At 46.8% G+C, this 22,803-nt stretch overlaps 1 protein-coding gene across 1 annotated transcript in view; it reads right to left on the reverse strand.

Moving 5' to 3' along the window:
- ME3 (malic enzyme 3) overlaps positions 1-22,803 on the reverse strand; it is a 103,621-nt gene that overhangs the window by 37,214 nt on the left and 43,604 nt on the right. Inside the window, exons 5-6 of the mRNA XM_077341404.1 lie at positions 9,861-9,936; positions 2,329-2,490 (exon numbers count right to left, since the gene is read on the reverse strand). Of these exons, the coding sequence (XP_077197519.1) occupies positions 2,329-2,490; positions 9,861-9,936 (238 nt within the window). The remainder of the gene's footprint in view (positions 1-2,328; positions 2,491-9,860; positions 9,937-22,803) is intronic.

A 22,803-nucleotide genomic window follows, 5' to 3' on the forward strand; every position in this document is an offset into this window, starting at 1 on the left:
CACACACAGACACACAGACACACACACATATGTATGCATGCATGCATGCATGCATGTATGTATGTGTATAAAAAGGTAAAGGTATCCCCTGTGCAAGCACCGAGTCATGTCTGACCCTTGGGGTGACGTCCTCCAGCGTTTTCATGGCAGACTCAATACGGGGTGGTTTGCCAGTGCCTTCTCCAGTCATTACCGTTTACCCCCCAGCAGCAAACTGGGTACTCATTTTACCGACCTCGGTAGGATGGAAGGCTGAGTCAACCTTGAGCCGGCTGCTGGGATCGAACTCCCAGCCTCATGGGCAGACAGCTTCAGACAGCATGTCGCTGCCTTACCACTCTGCGCCACAAGAGGTTCATGTATATGTATATGTATATGTATATGTATATGTATATGTATATGTATATGTATATGTATATGTATATGTATATGTATATGTATATGTATATGTATATGCATATATGATTTTTGTTGACTCAACTTGGCCGGAGCAAAACAGCCACGAGATATTTATTGTCCAGAGCGACTTAAAAAAAATTAAATTCCACAGATGTCCCTTCTGGCACAGGCTAAAACTGTTGGACTGCATCCCTTCTGAGTTATAAGGCAGAGAGCCGCCAACATGCGCAATCCCCTTGTATGATTATCACAAGCATTAAAGTGCGTGATCAGACAAAACACTCAAATTAATTGGGCTCCAGCCGACCGCTGGGGATTCTCCAGTTTACTGAAATATAATCTCCTCCAAACAGGCACGAAAATGTGTGCGTTTCCTTGTGATTATCGCAGGAAAAGTGACATCCGTACCTTCCCGGTCAGGATCTTTTAAAACCCGTATTATTGTGTCGAAAGATGGCGTGACCCTCTCAACTCTCTCTGGCAGAAGGAGGACGCCCAGCAACTTTTTGCCCCTCGACAATGTTTGCTGACACCAAAGCCCTTTGTGCGAAATGACAGAGTTCCCAGCCGTGCTACAATGGTCACTTGTGACTTCGAGAGAGACTGGAGGTGGATTCAGATGACCATTCGTGCTTCTCAGGTATCTCTCGATTGTCACACGCATCCCTGGTTCCAACCCAATTTTTAAAGCCCGTCTCTGGTTGGAGACGATCGGTTCTGAAGACAGCGGGCTCAGTAGAGGTAAAGCCAGCGGTGTAAACAGTAGTATAAACGGTCCAATCCTGTTACTGTTCAGGGTTTTTGCAGGACGTTAGCAACCTGAAGGATCTGAAGACCCTCTGGTTGTGACAAGGTTTATTCCTTAGTGTGGGTTGCTTTGTCTCGCAGCAAGTTGGGCCTTTTCAGTGCTGGAACATGAAGTGCGTGATTCAAAAGCATATGAAGAATATCCTACAGGGGGCGTCAGAGATCTAGCTTAGTTAGATTAGGCACTTCCTGCTATTTTTCAGTCTCCGCCTATGTCCCGATCAGCTGACTTGGAGACTTCCTGTTCCTCTGAGCACAACTCCTCCCTGCTTGGCTCCCGATGCAGAACCGTTAGAAAGGATTCTCTCCCCCCTCTCTTTAATATTATTGTTGATATTATTAATAATATTTTAATTTGTTTACTGCCTCTCTCGAACTTGCTGTCTCGGGGCAGTGAACAATAATAAATGCAATCCAATAATAATAAATGCAATCCATTATAATACAAAACTGTCTATTAATTTAAATTGTTTTCAGTTTTAAAATACGCTTAAATGGCTGTCATTTCATTTCTGGCACTGCCACTTTGCAGCAAGGGAATCAAGGAGACAAGGAGGAGAAGGGGAGGGGCGGGGGAGGCCCGATTGATGATTAATGATTCTCGGTTGGCCACAACTATAGGCCTGGTGGAAGAGCTCCATCTTGCAGGCCCTGTGGAACTTAACTAATTCCAACCAGGCCCTATCTTCAAAGTTGTTTCTCTAGGAAGTCAAATTATTTTATTCTTTTAGGCAGCCTGGTGCTCTGCTCCCTTGAATATTTAAACTCCGCCAACATTCAAGTCGAGCACCACAGTTTTACAATCCTAAGATCCAGAAGCACAAACATTCATATGTCACAAATAACACCTTCTCTTTAAAGGTAAAGGTAAAGGTATCCTCTGTGCAAGCACCAGGTCATGTCTGACCCTTGGGGTGACGCCCTCCAGCGTTTTCATGGCAGACTCAATACGGGGTGGTTTGCCAGTGCCTTCCCCAGTCATTACCGTTTACCCCCCAGCAAGCTGGGTAATGCGGGAAAACGCTGGAGGGCATCACCCCAAGGGTCAGACTTGCTCTTTAGTTACACATAAACTTCAGGGTCCGTGATAGCACCGAGACAAAAATCAGCAAGTTCTCTCACCTCGTTGTCTGTGCCAACGTCTAGAAGGACAGGAAGGCACTGCTGGGGGTGAACGCCACCACAAGCTGTGTACAGAGCAAGTTTTCCTACTGGGATCCCCATGCCATAACTTCCTAGGTCTCCCAGGCCTAGAATTCTCTCTCCATCTGTCACCACAATAGCCTGCAAAGGAACAGAAGAATTGGTTACAGGGCGATGCATTGCATGTGGTTCAGTGAGATCAAAATCAGATGTGAGATTTGGACGCAGGGTTTCCAACAGGTCTGGAGAACAAAGGTCAATCCCGTCCTTTTAACAGAGACTTAATAGGATTTTATTTAACAGGTGATGTGGTATATCTCCCTGCCACAAAAATGTTCCACTGACCATTTCCCCATAATTTAAACCACCACCACCATCAGTGGTTTCAATGCCACTTCAATACATTTATTACAAACCTGCATTATTGCACTGCATTCGTAGCAAATCTGAACTGTTCCTCTCCAAGGTTAAGCCTTGAAACACTCATTCCACAAATCCTTAACAAAAGTTGGCTGCCGTAGGCACTGATTGGCCAACACCCGTGGAGTTGCTAATTGTACTTTCACACATGCTGAATAACGCACTTCCAGCCCACTTTCAATACACTTGAGGAATTCTTGGCAAGTGCAGCGCTTTCTCTTCCAGTGGGAAGGTCTGGTAGGTTTGAGTTTAGAAAACCCTGCAAAACCTATTTGGTCACCAAAGGCGATATATAAAGTATGGGGTTTTTGCTTCTCTAAAAACAACTTCCATGCATTTAAAAGCTATTCCCTGGCTCTAGCCCACGACCAGATTAAAGAAGGAACAAATAAGGAAATAGGTGGGTAGGAAGTTCATCAAGACGGGGAGGGAACATTTCCTTGCTGGAGTCTGAAATCCAAGGAAGGCCACCATGGATGAACTTAAGGTTGGAACTAATTGTGACTTCAAGGAAGTGACTATTTGCCTAAGCCGGCAGCTTTTGAAATGAGTTTCTCCAGCCTTTGTAGTCCACAGGAAATATAAAACATAGATTTAAAATAGCTTTAGCCCCTGTTGGTCTTCTAAGCGAGCATAACTTAATTCCCCTGATCTTTCACCCAGTGTGACAATCTTAATAGGGCCATTCAGATCCTGGCATATCAAACGGCAAAAGAAAATCGGAGAACCTGATAAATGAAAATTGTTTCCGCAGAGTTCTTGCTTTACTGTTATGGCTACTTTTATTATTTATTTATTAGATTTTTCATACCGCCCCTCCTAACCAGCAGACCTGGGCAGTACATAACAATAAAATACAATAATAAAAGCACAGGTTAAAACAAAAGTTAAAAAACAGTCCTACCGCCCCCATATCCTCTGCTAGAACCCATTTTAAGACCAGCTTTAAGACCAACGAAGTTTTATTCAAGGTTTGAGCTTGGTATATGCTTCCCTGGGCATGCACACTTCCTCAGATGTAACGTCATGCAATTTGCTACTAATGTTGTTATTGTTAGTTTCGAAGTCGTGTCCGACCCATCGCAACCACATGGACAATGATCCTCCAGGCCTTCCTGTCCTCTCCCATTCCCCGGAGTCCATTTAAGTTTGCCCCGACTGCTTCAGTGACTCCATCCAGCCACCTCATTCTCTGTCGTCCCCTTCTTCTTTTGCCCTCGATCGCTCCCAGCATTAGGCTCTTCTCCAGGGAGTCCTTCCTTCTCATGAGGTGGCCAAAGTATTTGAGTTTCATCTTCAGGATCTGGCCTTCTAAGGAGCAGTCAGGGCTGATCTCCTCTAGGACTGCTTCAGTGACTCCATCCAGCCACCTCATTCTCTGTCCTCCCCTTCATCTTTTGCCCTCCATCGCTCCCAGCATCAGGCTCTTCTCCAGGGAGTCCTTCCTTCTCACGAGGTGGCCAAAGTATTTGAGTTTCATCTTCAGGATCTGGCCTTCTAAGGAGCAGGCAGGGCTGATCTCCTCTAGGACTGACCGGTTTGTTCGCCTTGCAGTCCAAGGGACTCGCAGGAGTCTTCTCCAGCACCAGAGTTCAGCTACTAATGTACCTTCTTCTTATATCTGTACTCTTATGATCCCTGTTCCGTTGTCTGAGGCACACACCCTGAATAAAACTTTGTTGGCCTTAAAAGGTGCCACCGGACTCAAATTTTGTTCTCCCAACAGCAGACACCCTGTGAAGGAGGTGGGGCTGAGAGAGCTCTGAGAGAACTGTGACTGGCTCCAGGTCACCCAGCTGGCTGTGAGTGGAGGAGGAGTGGGGAATCAAAGCCAGTTCTCCAGATGAGAGGTCGCCACTCTTAGCCACTTCATTAGTCCAGCTCTCTGTAAAAGGTGAATTGTGGCCCTGACTGCAATAATCCCAGTGGGGGCTGTAAAAGCTGCAGGGTTAAATTTCTGCTCGCCTTGCTGTCTGACTCAGCGGCCAGCTGCACACACGATTCACCTTACACAGGAGATCCGTGATCTTTCTCGCGTCTGCACGTGCCCCGAGAAAGACCCGTTTACTTAGCAGCGGAATGAATCATAGAATCATAGAACCATAGAGTTGGAAGGGGCCATACAGGCCATCTAGTCCAACCCCCTGCTCAACACAGGATCAGCCCTAAGCATCCTAAAGCATCCAAGAAAAGTGTGTATCCAACCTTTGCTTGAAGACTGCCAGTGAGGGGGAGCTCACCACCTCCTTAGGCAGCCTATTCCACTGCTGAACTACTCTGACTGTGAAAAACGTTTTCCTGATATCTAGCCTATATCATTGTGCTTGTAGTTTAAACCCATCACTGCGTGTCCTCTCCTCTGCAGCCAACGGAAACAGCATCCTGCCCTCCTCCAAGTGACAACCTTTCAAATACTTAAAGAGGGCTATCATGTCCCCTCTCAACCTCCTTTTCTCCAGGCTGAACATTCCCAAGTCCCTCAACCTATCTTCATAGGGCTTGGTCCCTTGAAAGATATCATATGGAATCCTTCCTCCTCCCCCTCCTCCCCCTCCAGGACAAAAGGAATTTATTTTAAAATATCCTCAACATATTTCAGATGATTAAAGGGGAAACTCTAAGAGGATAGACGACCACGCCAGATGGCTTTGGTTTGGGTTGAAGATAAATAGGCGTTGCTCTTCACAGGAAAACTTTGATTGCCCCGAAGGACTAAGTTATTTTCTTCTCTTCCAGGTCTCGTCAGGGGGATTTTAAAAGAACTGAGTTGATAATTTTTACTTAATTTTTCTATGGATAACTGGATGCACAGGGGTGGGTGCAGGAAAAGCTATTGCCCTGGCCCAGGAAAAGAAGATTTTGTGTGTATTTGTGGCTGGAATAGCTGGCTTGAGCTAATGTGCATCTGTGTCCTGTCGTTCTCCTAACACACTCAATCCAACACAGTTCTTGTTCATCGGAAGTCTCCTGATCACAGATAATTAGAAGTCGGAGGGGAGTTTTGGTCCACCCCAAGCTCAAAGCCAAGTCCCCACAAGGTGTTGAAGCCAGTACAGAGACCCAGATCTTGCCAATCCACGTGTAGCTGAGAACATTTGGCTATGAGGCACAGGGACGTGTTCTCCTCTTAACAAATGCATGCTTGCTTTTGGAATCTTTCCTCCCTTTCTGAAGGGGCCATTAGCAGCCTGAATAGCTCGGATTAGCCCAAGGCTGTCGGGTCTCAGAAATTAAGCAGGATTGGTGATATTTGGATGGGAGACCACAAGGAGGTCCAGAAGCGGGATGCAGAGGAAGGCAATGGCAACCCAACTCTGTTTATCTCTTGTCTCCAAAACCCCGTGAGGGGTCACCCTAAGTCAGATTTCTCATCAGGGGTCTTGTGGAACCCCAGGGTTTCTTGACAAACCGAGAAAGTTCCCATGATGATGAAGGCTACATATGATCAGAGGCATCTCCGGATAAAACAGCCCATGGAAATGCCAACACAACCCCTAACCAAAAGTTCATTCAGCTCTTCTTGGGATCCCTCATACTTAAGCTTTAATAAACTATCCAAGTTTGTAGGCTGCTCAGATTTCGGAAGCAGGGTCAGTCCTGGGCTGAATCTACACGGAGCTTTTATTCCAATCCCAGGTCGATTCAGTCCCTGCCGTCTCCACTGAATGCGATTTCCATTTTGATTTTGGCCGATTTAAATTTTCCCTCCACAACAAGCAGGATTGATGTGGAGTGACCCGACCTTTCCCCCGCAATAACCTAGAATGGATATAACCCTCAGTATTTGAAAAATCGGCATGAGAAAGTGTGCAGCTCTCTGCTTGCACTGCTGAGCCTCATTGTAGAAAAGCCCTGATTGGACAAGGCTTCAGTTCAAAGGCTTCCTCGTTCCCAGGTTGCAAGCTTGCCGCAAAAGGGGAAGCCCTAACTTCTCTCGGCAGAGATTTGCCTCTTGTTTTTTCTCTCTCCCTCCTCTGCTGTCTCCAATCTTCCCCCCCTCCACTTCAAGAAAAAAAAAAGAGGCTCCTGCTGCACTTGGCTCCCCCCACTTCTGAGCTACCACATGCAGAACACTTTTCTGTTTCAATGGGGAGGGGAAGAAGAAGACCAGAGTTTAAATCAATCTGAATTCCGCAGGATCCACAATGGAAAAAACAAAGTAAGTACAGAATGAGCCTTGGTTAGTTCTTGGATGGGAGAAATTAAGGGCAGGCAACGGCAAACCACCTCTGAGCATCTCTTGACCTGAAAATTCTATGGCAAGGGTGGCCAAACTGTGGCTCTCCAGATGTACGTGGACTACAATTCCCACAAGCCCCTGCCAGCATGTTGGCAGGGGCTCGTGGGAATTGTAGTCCATGGGCTTCTGGAGAGCCACAGTTTGGTCATTCCTGCTTGGAGTCACTGTAAGTCAGATGTGACTTTACAGACATGGCCCCTTTTAATTCAGATCACCTTCCTACCCGCTGGCCAGTGATCACTCTGAGGCTAGTTCTCAATCCACAATTTGATTCAACATGCCGTTTGGCTCCAGACTTCTGATCTCTAACCTGGTATGCCTTTGTGCACTTTTGAACCAGGCTATGCTCTCTGATGGCAGTCCTGGGCAGATGGCATCAGCAAATGAACAAGGAGTTTGTGAGCGTGGGAGTGCAGAAAACAAAAGACCTCACACTTTGATGGGAAACCTTGATGCAACCGAAACAAATTGAATTGGACACACTCAATTCTAGCCATGGAATCTGTTGTTTAGGACACAACCACATGATTATGATTACCCTTCACTCAATGTTGTTTGAAGGCTGAAACATTTGTCAACCTTGTGCAAGCTGAGCGATTTGCAAAACTTGGAAGGACCCATTTATTGCAATTAAAAAACAACAACAGAAGTTCAACAGAGGAAGAACATAAAAAGAACCCTGCTGGGTAAAACCAAACTATCTAGACCAACAGCATGTCTTACACAGCAGCCAACCAGTTCCTCCGGACAGCCAACAACCGGGCATAGAGCCTGAGGCCTTCCCCTGATAAGAACATCAGAATAGCCCTGCTGCATCAGACCAATAGTCTATCTAGACCAGCATCCCATCTCACATAGTGGCCAACCAGTTCCTCTGAACAGCCAACAACAGGGCATAGAGACTGGGGCCTTCATAACAAGATAAGAAGAGCCCTGCTGGATCAGACCAGTGGTCCATCTAATTCATCCTTCTGTCTCACACAGTGGCCAACCAGATCCTCTGGACAGACAACAACAGGGCATAGAGATTGGGGCCCTCCTCGGAGAAGAAAATAAGAAGAGCCTTATTGGATGAGACCAGTGGTCCTTCATGAGAACATCAGAAGAGCCCTGCTGGATCAGAGCAATAGTCCATCTAGTCCAGCATCCTGTCTCCCACAGTGGCCAACCATTTCCCCTGGAGGGCCAACAACAGGGCAGAGGGGCCAAGCTCTTCCCTAGATGTTACCTCCTGGTTCAGAGATCCAGTGTTTTAGTGACTCTAAACATGGAGGTCTCTTTATATAAGTATAAGATCTTTACATAATAAGTAAACGATAGATAGAAAGAAGGAGATAGTGGTAAATATCACAGGGATTATCCCCTGAGGGATACACTTCAGCAAGGCCTAACATTCATCCTTTGAGAGAACCAAGACTGTGTTTAGCTGCTTAGCGCTATTCTGAATCCATCTTCTTGGTCACACTAAAGTGTGATAAACTTGACTATTATCTAATATATAAGCAGGGGTGGAGGGTCACATGGAACCATAAAAGGGGGTGGGGGAATACAATTTGAGAATCCTACTTCTCAAAAAACCAATTTCTCCTCTTCTTCACTTCCCCCCCTTTAGCTGACTCATAAACATTCTCAACATTCCAAGCCTCCCAGGGCATATTTAGTTCTCATCAGACCAGGTTTTCATGTGTGTCCCCTCCCCTGGGCGAATTTACCAAGTCATATTTTCCAACATATCAGGGGAATCTGCTGACTGCATACCATCTATGGTGGCTCAGAGTTGTGGCATTTGGTATCCACTGAGGGGACCAGCAACATAGCAGATACAGTGATGTCATGTTCTGGTGTTGAGATTCTGGCACTAAGACCAAGCTCTGGGCTGCTGGGAGATGACAAACAGTCCTGATTGGTTACCCTCCCCTGGCTGCCTGACTCACCCATGTGAGGAAGGCCGCGGAAGGCAGATTGCTCCAACCCAGCTGGGAACAAAGCCGTGGAGTGGGGTATGGTCAGAAGACAAGCTCTGTGGAAGGCCAGGGTAGGACACGCTAAGAGCAGTTAGGGGAAGGAGCACTGTAGGGAGAGAGGCAGAAGGGGAAAGAGGCAGGGAAGTCCTCCCTTTATCTTCCCCAAGTGACACATATGCAATTCTCTCAACCTCGCCTTATTATTATTATTATTTATTAAATTTCTAGCCCGCCACTCCTGAGAAGGCTCATGGCGGGTTACAAAACGTGCATAAAATCCCCAATGAAATTACCCCTAAAAACAGTAAAAAAACTACATCATAAAATGCACAGCAATCCATACACAGAATCCAAGTTATACAGTGGCGAAAAAACAACAACTAAATCCCACCCACTATTGCCTCCGGGGGTGGACAGAGGGGTTGCTGATCTTACTCTGCCAGTAGAGTAACCCAGGAGGGGGGTCTAGATCTTCCAGCATGCCAGCCTCAACCATAGACCTGGCAGAAGAGCTCCATCTTGCAGGCCCTGTGGAACGGCAAAAGCTCCCGCAAGGCCCGGAGCTTTTTGGAGAGCTTTTCCAGGCAGGGGCCAGGACCGAAAACTTATGAGGTTTAGCAATAATTTACAAAAGCAGAGCTCTGCACATTTACTGATGCCGATTTTTCAGATATCGAGGTTTATATCCACTTCTGGATATCGTGGGGGAAAGGTGGGGTCATTTCAGATCAATCATGCATGTTGCAGAGGGAAAATTTAAAGCACTCAAAATCAAAGTGGAAATCGAATTCAGTGTAGATGGCAGGGATTTATTCGAGCTGGCAGTGGATATAAAGCCCTGTGCAGACTCCACCCAGGACACAGTCATAAATCAACTGAGCTGCTACCTTTATGTTTTCTTCTGGCCATGAGTTCAGCATCGCCGCGATGTGTCCTTTGTCGTGAATGGTAATGAACAGCCCACTAGGAGAGAAAACAAAAGGACAACTCAGCATTGGCATTTCTGCATTCCACAGAAGGGAATCAAGCCTCATCCTCTGTCATCGTGGGGCGAAAAAATTAAGAGAAACACTTGCAAAACACACACCTTGGGAGTCGCTTGTGTCATTGTTAAGACTGGTGGCGGTGGTGGAAACAGCCATTACAGATGAATGTTGGTGGCCCTGGAGAGCGTGGCCAAACTGTGGCTCTCCAGATGTCCATGGACTTCAATTCCCATAAGCCCCTGCCATCCCCCATGGACATGGGAACTGTAGTCCATGGCCATCTGGAGAGCCACAGCTTGGCCACTCCACCATAGGGTCTTCAAAACAAGAGATGTTCAGAGAGGGTATGCCATTGCATGCCTCCACATCCTGACCTTGGTATTCCTTGGGGGTCTCCCATCCAAACAACAGACAGGGATGACCCAGTTTAGCTTCTGAGATGGGATCAAATTGGGCTCTCCAGGGCTGAAACTGCACTTACTTTGTTTTTCATTGTGGATCCTGTTGAATTCAGATCGATTTGAACTCGGGTCTTCGTCTACCCCCCCCCCCAATCGAAACAGAAAGTGTTCTGCACTTGATTGGGGAAGGGGAGCCAAGTGCTGCAGGAGGCTCTTTCTTTCTTTTCTTGAACTAGGGGCGGGCAGAGGATTGGAGACAGCAGAGGAGGGGGAATAAATCCAAGAGCAAATCACTGCTGAGAGTTAGGGCTTCTGGAGCGCAGGCACTTTAAGGGAAGCCCTGCAACCAGGAACCAGGAAGTCTTTGAACTGACACCCTGGCCTATCAGCTACGAGGCACAAAGAACGGAGTTAATTCACAAAAAAGCAGGAATCTGCACACTTACTGATGCCAATTTTTCAAATATCAAAGGTTATATCCTCTTCGAGATATCGTGGGGGAAAGGTAGGGTCACTCCAGATCACTCATGCATGTTGCAGAGGGAAAATTTAAGGCACCCAAAATCAAAATGGAAATCAAATTCAGCGTAGATGGGAGGGATTCATTCGAAATGGGACTGGGTAAAAAGCCCTGTGCAGACTACACCCAGGACTATCCAGGGCAGTCGAGGCTATTATTACAAATTTATTCAGGAGGTGTAAACAGCCCGCTTGGTGGTTCTGGGGTTTTCCGAAGCCTGGAGAATGTTTCAGGGGTTTCTCAACAGTAAAAAAAGTTGAGAATGGCTGCTTTAAGGTGTTTCTAAACCCAAAGCTGTCAACCCTCGTCCCATGTTTCTATATATTCATTTCAAAGTTTCTTTCACTGGCCGTCCAGCACAAAGGGAGGCATGACACTTTTTATTACAATATAAATAATAATAAAATACATCTCCCCCCTGAGCCTCCACAGGGATTCCTGGCCTCGGTTCCACTGGCTCACAGTAAGCTGACCTGTTTGTACACTTTGGCTTTCCCCCACCATGTTGCTAATGTAGCCAGAGGTGTGGTGAGGGAAATGAGTGTTTGTTTTCCAAAGGGGAAACAGATCTGTGTGCCTTTGTGATTCAGAGGCACTGGCTAAGCCCGACGCGCATCTGCAGAATATCAACAGCCCAGTCCAGGACGAGCCAGAAGGCACGCAGTTTGTGCATGTTAGAAGTGTGCTGATTAGGTGCAGCGTCCCAAGGAAGGCCCAGCCCGGCACCTCTGCTCAAAAATCTAAGTTCTCCCCCCACTTCATGGTGAACATCTGGCCTTCTCCACCACTTTTGGTGGTGCGCACAAATGCATGATGTTCTTGGTGTGACCAGCCAGAAGAGGAGAAACGTTTAGATTAGAATATTCTCTGACAGAATTGGGCTTGAGAATATAGATTTGCCCAAAACAGGTTTTCTCAACCAGGTTTTTGAGAACCAGGTTTGTTGACGGCCCTGGAAGCGTTTTCCGAATGGATGGGCGTGTCCACAGCTCTGCTTCCCAACCACATTCTGCACGATTGCACCACTTCTGAGGTTTCTCGAATTAATAATATAATTTAACAAATATATTTCAATTTAAAGCATTTAATAACCATTTATCGATGGAAAATTAATTACTTGTATCTGCCTTGTTGTTACCTGTCCTGAGCCAACTGGGAAGGGCGGGCTACAAATATATTGTGGTTATTATTATAGGAGGGAGATTTCTGTTGTTGAACAGAGGCTGGAGCCGATATTTCAGCATTGATCCCTGTTCCTCATTAGATCAGAAGATTCCTCTGCACATAGGGTTGCCAACTCAAACTTGGAAAATCCCTGGAGATTGGGAGATACAGTGTAAGGGGGGAGTTCAGCAGTGATGTAATGCCATAGCCCTGAGTGGCCAAACTGTGGCTCTCCAGCTGCCCATGGACTACAGTTCCCAAGAACCCCTGCCTGGCTCATGGGAATTGTAGTCCATGGACATCTGGAGAACCACAGTTTGGCCACTCCTGCCATTGTCTTCTGTTGTTGTCCTTTCCCTCCAGGACTCATCAGCAGGAATTCCAGGGAAACGCCAGCCCTTACTTAGAAGCTGGCAATCCTATAACCACGAGCCACAGAACGCGGATCTTCATTCGCCTGCACTTTAACTCCACACTATAATATATACGTAGAGCCTCTTGTGGCGCAGAGTGGTAAGGCAGCGACATGCTGTCTGAAGCTGTCTGCCCATGAGGTTGGGAGTTCGATCCCAGCAGCCGGCTCAAGGTTGACTCAGCCTTCCATCCTTCCGAGGTCGGTAAAATGAGTACCCAGCTTGCTGCTGGGGGGTAAACGGTAATGACTGGGGAAGGCACTGGCAAACCACCCCGTATTGAGTCTGCCATGAAAACGCTAGAGAACGTCTCCCCAAGGGTCAGACATGACCCGGTGCTTGCACAGGGGATACCTTTACCTTTACCTATAATATATACGTAGAAGCTAAGAACAAGGGCTTCACGGAAATGGTGTGGGATTAAACTGAGAGGGGGTGTCTCCCGAGAACGTTCTGAGAAGCCCCTCCCATCATTAATCTCCTCTGCTGTTTCCCTGTGCCATAAATCATGGTGGCCACCCCATTCGGGCCTGAAAAGCTCAAAGCAAACATTCCAATTGTTCCATTCTTTGGGGAAAACTTAAGCTAACAATCCCGTCAGCCTGGGAGAAGGGGAGGTCTGCGGATCAGAGTTCTGTCTGAGCCTGCACTTAATTTCTCCAAACAGAGCATAATTAACGATCTGATGGCTCGACAGGACTCCGGTGACTCATCCTGGCTTTTTATAGATTTGGTTTCCTTACATGTACGTGCAAAGGCCCTGAAAATCACGGGCAGATTTCTATCAAGTGAGAAGGGCAGGGAATCATTTTCGGATGTGGGGGTCGTTAATCTGAAGAGAGGTAGGCTGCTAGGGGGAACACATCCTAATGTTTTATTATGGGGGGGGGGGCTAAATCCTCCTTGCAATACCTCATAAACAGACAGGGAGGAGAGGGAAATGAGGGCCTGAATCCCATCGCTTTGCCCTGTAAACATGCTTAAGCTGTCACTGCATGTTTTAAAACAGGCCTTTTGTTTGGAAGCCAGAAGATACATCACTTTCCAAGGCATGATTATGAAAAGTTTAGCTACACAACCCCTTTCCCCTGTCAAATTTAGACTTCTGGGATCTCTAGCCAGTGAAAGAAGTCCAAGTGGAAGGGCGGAACAAGAAGTGTGGAGCTCCCCTATGTCTTCATTTCACTGCAGGGGTTCTCAAACCGTATGTTGGAAGATGCCACGATCTGTAGTGTGCATGACTGGAAAAGGATGTGAAGAATATCCTGCAGGGGGCATCAGAGGAGATGTGTATTTAGCATAGTTAGGCAAGGAGCTTGCTGATATTTCCCAAGTTATTGAAGAACCATAGAAGCAGAATGACAGAGTTGGAAGGAGCCTTCATAAGAACCTAAGAAGAGCTCTTCTGGGTCAGACCTGTGGTCCATCTAGTCCAGCTTCCTGTCTCACAGTGGCCAATCGGTTCCTTTGGACAGCCAACAACAGGGCACAGTGGCTGAGGTCTTCATGAGAACAGCACTGCTGGTTCAGGCTGGTGGTCCATCTCATCCAGCATCCTGTCTCACACAGTGGCCAACCAGCTGACCTGGAGAGCCAAGGCAAACAAGGGAATAGCAGTTGAGGTCCCTTCTCTGATGCTGCCTCTCAGCAATGATATTTTGAGGCTTGCTGCCTTTGTATATGGAGGTTCCCTTCATTTACCATGGCTAGTAGCCATTGATGGACCACCTGTCTATCAAAGTTGGTATTGTCCGGCAGCAGCTCTCCAGGTCTTTGATATCAACTTTCAATGAGAGATGCCAGAGACTGCACTGAAGAACTTCTGCATGCAATGCAGATGCTCCATCATGAAGCTAAACTTCCTTCCCTACTGTTGATGGTGGCTGCATGTCTTTTAGCTGGTGATCCTCCTTTGCAAAGATTGGATTTAGGTGGATGACTTCTCCATATGCCACCACCCACCATATGAAGGTATCTACTGCATCAGACTAAAGGTCTCTAGCCCAGTAGACTCTCCCCAAGAGGAGCCAGCCAGATGTTTCTGGAAAGATGCTTTAGAATGCTTTGGGCTGAACCTGCGTTGAGCAGGGGGTTGGACTAGATGGCCTGTATGGGCCCTTCCAACTCTATGATTCTACGATTCTACGATTCTATTAAAGCTTTCAAGTGAAAGAGAAGGATGATGGCCATCGACTATCTAGCACAGGAGTGGTGAAACCGTCTCTCTCCAAATGTCCGTGGATTACAATTACTATGGTCCCCTGCTAGCATGGTGCTGGCAGGGGCTCATGGGAATTGTAGTGCATGGACACTTGGAGAGCTGCAGTTTGGCCACCCCTGCATTAAGTAATTGTAAGCTAACTTATTCAAAATTTAAAAGATACTGGAGTCTACTTCTTAGCCATGGTTGAGTTGCAAGATATTCTGGCCTCCTCTTACATAAGTTTGCTCTTCCTTCTTGCAATCTGATTTAAGCACATTATACTTTCCTTCTTTATCTAATGAGCATACTTAAAACATTGCTCCGAGTGCCCTGTCACAACAAAGAAGAGCCATGATAAAGATCAAAGAGCCCAATGCCAAAAAAGTTGTCAAGGTTTCTAGCAACGTTTACCTCCTCTACCCTCCTTTTGTCTCAATTGTGTTAGTCTAGCCAGTTTTATATGCGGCCAAACATTTCAAGTTCATGCTTCAGCAGTCAAACGTGTAGCGTTTGGCCAGTCCTCCGCAATTGTCATTCTTTGTGGCCGTAGGCATATCCAAAATCACGTCTCTGTTTACAGGACGTACAAGATCTCCAAACAAATCGTGTAAGAGATCCCTAGGAATGTTTGAAATGTTATACCCAGCCACAAAGTTCAATCTCAGCCTTTGACCAAAATTGCTGGATGGTAGGACATGACCATCCCATATGCCAGCTATGGCTAATGCTAACCACATTCCCCTGTAAACAGGGCGTACAAATCTCCCCATAGCCTTGGTTTCAAACCCTAATTATGAGGACAACCTTGATGAACATTACCCATGATAACCACTAAGGGGAAGGTACAACTGAAAGACCTCCTCTTCCACTTGCCACCCCAGGTTCTCTCATGACACATTTTTTTCAGCTTGGTGTAGTGGTTAGGAGTGCGGACTTCTAATCTGGTAAACCGGATTCTGCGCTCCCCCACATGCAGCCAGCTGGGTCACCTTGGGCTGGCCACTGCACTGATAAAGCTGTTCTGACCGAGCAGGAATATCAGGGCTCTCTCAGCCTCACCCACCTCACAGGGTGTCTGTTGTGGGGAGAGGAAAGGGAAGGCGAATATAAGCGGCTTTGAGACTCTTTTGGATAAAGAAAAGCGGCATATAAGAACCAGCTCTTCTTCTTCTTCAGTCATCTCAGGGCTCTCTCAGCCTCCCCTCCCTCACAGGGTGTCTGTTGTGGGGAGAGGAAAGGGAAGGTGAATATAAGCCGCTTTGAGACTCTTTTGGGTAGAGAAAAGCGGCATATAAGAACCAACTCTCTTCCTCCTCCTTCTCCTCCTACTCCTAACAGGAAGGCCCTTATGAGGGTGGCATGGGGGAAACCATACTGCGCCAAGCTGTCCGGCACAAAGTACCAAGGGGGACCCATACCTTTTGCTCTAGCACTGGCCCTACGGAAAGCTGAAAGCCCTCCAAGGGCCCACAGCTCCTCCAGGAGCTCATTCCATCAGGTCAGGGCCAGGATGGAAAAGGCCCTGGCCCTAATTGAGGCCAGGCAAGCCTCCCTGGGGTCAGGAATGACCAATAAGTTAGTACCTGCTGAGCGACATAGGGCAAAAGGCAGTCCTTCATTTTAATGGTATTTCATGCTGGGTGGTTTTATTATTTTCAATGTTTTAACTTTAGTGTGTCCAGCGAACGACTGCTGATCATCGTAAGCCCCTTGAGCATCAGATAAGTCAGGACACTTATTTTTAAACAAAGAGTCAGATACATAAGATGCTAGGGGCAGTGCATGAGCCTATGGCACCTTCCCAATGTCCTAACGATCATTCATCTGCACAAGGTTCTTGGCTTTACCGGAAGAGTTTGGCTCCCTGTTCGGTTAACTGCAATGCCAAATTCAAACACAGAAAGAACCACAGCACCGTGTGGCAGCCCGCAATCTCTTTTGCTGGCAGAACGTTTTAGGGTGGGCGAAAGATTTTTCTTATTTTTTTTTAGGAACAGTAAAATAAAATAAATAAGGTTGTTGAGAGAGGAGGGGGCCATTGTTGAGGGATGCACTTTGGGTTTTGTGTTGACGGGAAAGAGAGCCGACATTCCTCTTGCTTTCATGTTCCTTCATAAAACGGACTTCTTCAAGTACATCTGGTTTCTGTAGATTCGCAGCCACTGAAATGGGCTTTTCTTTTTTCCATCTCATGAAGCTACAGAAATTCTGCCAAACCCTACATCTCCCTCAGCCTGCTGTAGTCTATAACTTGGTAAAAGGTTTCTCCTCGACACCAGGTGATGTACCAAGCAGAGGGGCCAAGGGCTAACACTCCCGAAGGGACAAGTGGATTCTGTTATCTCCCTTGGTGTCCATCTTTCCTTTCCTTCTCCATGACCCCTGGAGCTAAAGGCAAATTTTATGTTAAAGGTAAAGGTAAAGGTATCCCCTGTGCAAGCACCGAGTCATGTCTGACCCTTGGGGTGACGCCCTCCAGCGTTTTCATGGCAGACTCAATACGGGGTGGTTTGCCAGTGCCTTCCCCAGTCATTACCGTTTACCCCCCAGAAAGCTGGGTACTCATCTTACCAACCTCAGAAGGATGGATGGCTGAGTCAACCTTGAGCCGGCTGCTGGGATCGAACTCCCAGCCTCATGGGCAGAGCTTTCAGGCGGCTGCCTTACCACTCTGCGCCACAAGAGGCTCTTACCTTCTCTTTATGTTCACCCAATAAGGACCTGGCAATTGTTCCGATTGTATGGATAGGCACAGAACAACCACCGGGTTTGATGGGAGAGAGGCACACATCACATCCACTATGGGAAGGAAAACCCTTCACGTGGAACAGGATGGCTCCCAGGGAAGTATTTCATCCAGCCATATGGATTCAATTATGAATAATCAAAGAGCCTTTCAACCCAATCTAACAATCAAATCCTAAGAATGTTTACTGGAAAGCAAACTCCGCTCACTTCAATGGAACAGACTTCCAAGTGGGAATTGTTACGACTGCCTCTTTACATTATTTAGAGTTATGGGGTGTGGGGTGTGGGGGTATGTGGGGGAGGTCACCTATATGTACAGCATCCGTGTTGCCAGTCTTGAGCTCCTAGGAGAGAAGGTTGCAAACTCAACTAGGTTCAATCTGTCCCCCTGAACATTCTTGCTGCGGGGTGGAAAGTCCCATTGAGCCAATTTATGGTGACCCCATAGGACTTTTAAGGCAAGAGGCCGTTTGCCATGATCTGCCTGTGCGTAGCAACCTTCGGTTTCCCTCTGTAGTCTCCCCTACAAGTACTAACTGGGGCCAGCTCTGCTTAGCTTCTGAGCTCTGATGAGGACAGGTTAGTCTGCGCCACCCAGGTCATGAACTGGACATTGTTAGAAGACCTTTTAGTTGGTATTCTAAAAGGTGGCAGAAAGGGCTGCAGTAGAAGAAGAAGAAGAAGAAGAAGAAGAAGAAGAAGAAGAAGAAGAAGAAGAAGAAGAAGAAGAAGAAGAAGAAGAAGAAGAAGAAGAAGAAGAGTTGGTTCTTATATGCCGCTTTTCCCTACCCGAAGGAGGCTCAAAGCGGCTTACGATCTCCTTCCCTTTCCTCTCCCCACAACAGGCACCCTGTGGGGTGGGTGATGCTGAGAGAGCCCTGATATTCCTGCTTGGTCAGAACAGCTTTATCAGTGCCGTGGCGAGCCCAAGGTCACCCAGCTGCCTGCATGTGGGGGAGTGCAGAATCGAACCCGGCATCCCAGATTAGAAGTCCGCACTGCTAACCACTACACCAAACTGGCTCTCAGTAAAGCTACAGTCAACTTACGGTAACAAGGCAGACTTTCCTGAAATCCTGGGGTTTCTTGAAGGCCCTGGAAGGGTTTACCGAATGGGTGGGAGTACATTAATCTTTATACATTTCTAAAATTTGTTAAACATTTATCGGGCGATATGACCATATTAGTGTCATTTCAACCTGCTCCCCACTCCCAAATGGCCAATGATGGGCCTGGAGGGGGTGGGAAGGGGAGGAGCCCTGTGTGGGCGTGTCCACACCAATGCTTCCCAACCTTATTATGCATGGCTGTGTCACTTCTGGGGTTTTGCAAAACCTGAAGGGTGTCTCAGGGGTTTCTCAATGGTACAAAATGTTGAGAAAGGCTGTCCTAAGGTTTTCAAGGCGAGAGACGGACAGAGGTGATTTGCCATTGCTGGTCTTTGCACAGCAACTCTGGATCTCCTTGGTGGTCTCCCATCCAAATACTCATGAGGGCCGACCCCGCTTAGCCTCGTCTGCATCATGAATTCTGTACATTTACTGACTTCTGGGAACTGAGAGCCAGCTGGATGTAGTGGTGAGGAGTGCGGACTTCTAACCTCGAGAGCTCGGTTTGATTCCCTGCTCCTCCACATGTAACCAGTTGGTGACCATGGGCTCACCAAAGCACTGGCTTTCTTTTGAAAGGAGAAAACTATTCTTAAAAATCAGAATGGTTTCTCTGAAAGGCTGTCAGTTAGGGGAGGCCAGGGAGCTGTTCCTCTTGGCAGCTGAGGATAAGACTTGCCACAGTGGGTTTAAAGTACAGGTGGAAAGAAACAGGTTGGAAACATTTGTTTTCACAGTCAGAGTAGTTCCACTCAGCAGTGGAATGGGCTGCCTCAGGAGGTGGGGAGCTCCCCCTCACTGGCGGTCTTCAAGCAACGGTTGGACAGATCCTTATCCTGGATGCTGGAGGCTGATCCTGCACTGAGCAGGGAGTGGGACTAGATGGACTGCATGGCCCCTTCCCACTCTAGGATTCTAGGAGTCTAGTTAAGCCATGGAAGGGGCTGCCTAAGGAGGTGGGGAGCTCCCCCTCACTGGTGGTCTTCAAGCAGCAGCTGGACAGATCCTTTTCCTGGAAGCTTAAGGCTGATCCTGAATTGGGCAGGGAGTGGGAGTAGATGGCCTGGATGGCCTCTTTGCAACTCTAGGATTCTAGGAGTCTAGTTTAAGACTGGAATGGGTTGCCTAAGGAGGTGGGGAGCTCCCCTTCTCTGGCAGTCTTCAAGCAGTGGCTGGACAGATCCTAATCCTGGATGTTTTAGGCTGACCCTGCTTTGAGCGGGGGATGGGACTAGATGGCCTGTCTGCCCCTCCCCATGATTCTATGGTTCTGTGATTGTTACTGTAGTCTGAGTCCTTTAACACAGTGATCCCCAAACTTTCTGATGCGCGGCCCGGCCCTGATTCCCTCTCCCCCTTCATGTTCACCTTACATCATGCTAACCCATGATGTAAGGTGAACATGAAGACCCACAGATCTCTGCTTCTCGTGGTATTTTCTTTGGGACAGGATGTATGGGAGGGATTGGATTCATGTGACCTTTTTTTTTTTTTTTGGTTAATAGTGCATCCTTTTCCTTCATTTCTTTTTCTGTTCAAGCCTGGGAAACAAAGGAATCCTAATTACAGACTTGCATCCTTCTGTTCTCTGCTTCAAAGGTGGTACGTGGGTCCCTAAATTGGAAAGAGGAACTCATGACTCAGGGAAAGAATTGGAAGTGTTAAGAGATCTGCTGGAAGAGGAAATGTGAAAAGAACAAGATTCAGAGGAGAAGAGGTGGAACCGGAACCATAAAACCCACAGGGAAGAAAAACATCCCAAACAATCAACCGGGGGATGCTAACCGCTAACCCATGACGCAAGGTGGACGTGAACTGTGACTCCTGCTGGGTGTTTCCAGGAAAGGGGAGAAGAGAAAAACGATCATAAAAGATATCTTCAAGATCAGGGGTAGTCAACCTGTGGTCCTCCAGATGTCCATGAACTTCAATTCCCATGAGCCCCTGCCAGCAAATGCAATGAACTAAATTGGGGATTTACATGTTATTTTATTATCTATGTTATTACGTTGTGAGCCTCTAAAATGGAATAAAAAGGTCTTCCAGTGAGCTTCCATGGGCAAGCAGGGATTCCAACCTAAGTCACCATACGGCCCTCTTTGCCATGTTAAATCTAACATTAATAGAATCACAGAATCATAGAGTTGGAAGGGGCCATACAGGCCATCTAGTCCAACCCCCTGCTCAACGCAGGATCAGCCCAAAGCATCCTAAAGCATCCAATAACTTTTCAACGTTTCAAGAAGAAGCTCTACTTAACAGGATGACTTTTTAAACAGTATAGAAATTCAGTAAATAATAATATTAATAATAATATTTAGATTTCCTCAACAACAGAAGTCTAAATGACCAGGAAATTGTTTTTGCCTTAATCTCTGAGCCTAAGCTTGTACCTTGGGAGGAATCATAGAATCATAGAGTTGGAAGGGACCTCCTGGGTCATCTAGTCCAACCCCCTGCACCATGCAGGACACTCACAACCCTCTCGCTCATCCCCTGTCACCTGCCACCCCCTTGACCCTTCACAGAATCAGCCTCTCCGTCAGATGGCTCTCCAGCCTCTGCTTAAAAATCTCCAAAGATGGAGAACCCACCAGACGAAAGAGTATATCTAAAGAATGCAAAAGAAAAGCAGATCCAAAAGAAAAGTTAGGATCTTAAAATGTTAAATTCTTTAGACCGATTGTTATTACGGGATGAAACGCTGTCGAAAGAGCCATCTGTCCCGTTTGCTTGTAATAATTCCCTCCGATGTTCCTTGAGATGGATTTGGGGGAAAGAAAAAATAAAAGCAGACTTGGCAAGCACACGCTTCGATATATGTAAGGAAAAGATAAATCTTGATACAGTGTGCTGAGTGAATTTCAGTTGTTATGGCTTAAGGGCTAGGAGAACAAACAAAAGGGTAATTGAAAAAGTGAATTTCATCTCACAAGAGCCTTGTTTAACATTCCGGAGCCTTCAGATAAATCAACCCAGTTAAAAGCCTGACAACAATTTTAATCAGTTGATCTCCCCCATTAAAATGTACTATTTTCCATGCCTATAAATACCTACTGGCAGGGCTGCCCATGGCCAATTAGCTTTGAAGTCCAGGAGACACTTAATCTTTGGCCGCTCTGAGATTGATCCCCCCCCCTCCATACTACTGGTATGCCACACATTATCACCATAAGTATGCATTGGCTTACTTAACATTCTGGACTGCTGATGTGAAAGGCTCCAAATTACAGGCATGAAATACAATGCTCAGGGCATGTTCCTAGCTCCAAATCGCTGGTAAGATTTTTTTTTAAACCCAAAAAGATTGTATTTGTCACATAATTTTTTAAAAATGCAAAATACTGCAAGTTAATGCAGTTTGATGCAACGTTGTTAAGAACTAAAGGCAAAGGTATCCCCTGTGCAAGCACCGGGTCATGTCTGACCCTTGGGGTGATGCCCTCTAGCGTTTTCATGGCAGACTCAATATGGGGTGGTTTGCCAGTGCCTTCCCCAGTCATTACCGTTTACCCCCCAGCAAGTGGGATACTCATTTTACTGACCTCGGAAGGATGGAAGGCTGAGTCAACCTTGAGCCGGCTGCTGGGATTGAACTCCCAGCCTCATGGGCAAAGCTTTCAGACTGCATATCTGCTGCCTTACCACTCTGTGCCACAAGAGGCTCTTTTGTTAGGAACTATTCCGACTCTATTTGGGTACACCAAAAACCCATCTAGAAATCCCACACTGGGACCTCTCCCTTAGAGACAACCAACAATTCACATGAGGAATCTGCGATCTGATCTCCCAACATATAATTGAGCTTTAAAAATTCAGTGCTTCTTAAAAGCCCCTTTTCCTTCCTGTGCCATTTCCCTGATAGAATGAAAATCAGGGGCTGGTGGTCAGTGGAAGAGCCTCTCATTTGCATGCAGAAAGTCCCAGGTTCAATCCTTGGCATCGCCAACCAAGTATAGGTTATTGAGGTCTGAGAGGGAAAACGATCCTGGGGTCACAATGAATAGATCCTTGGAAATCTAAAACTGGTGTCCTGCAGCGGTGGTCGCCAAAGGATCTGCTGGCTCGACACGATCAAAGCCGATACAGGGATGACCATGAACCAGCTAAAAGAAGCAGTCAGTGACAGAAACGCACGGCAAAAACTTTCCTATAGAATCGCCAAGGGTCGGACGCGACTGAATGGATAACATCAGCATCATATTAGAGATTGTTAGGAAAGGGACTGAGAATAAAACAGCCAATTTTGTCATATCCCTGTATAGAACTATGGTGTGGCCTCATCT

Source organism: Paroedura picta, chromosome 6 (assembly GCF_049243985.1).
Source record: "Paroedura picta isolate Pp20150507F chromosome 6, Ppicta_v3.0, whole genome shotgun sequence".
Classification (NCBI taxonomy): Eukaryota; Metazoa; Chordata; class Lepidosauria; order Squamata; family Gekkonidae; genus Paroedura; species Paroedura picta.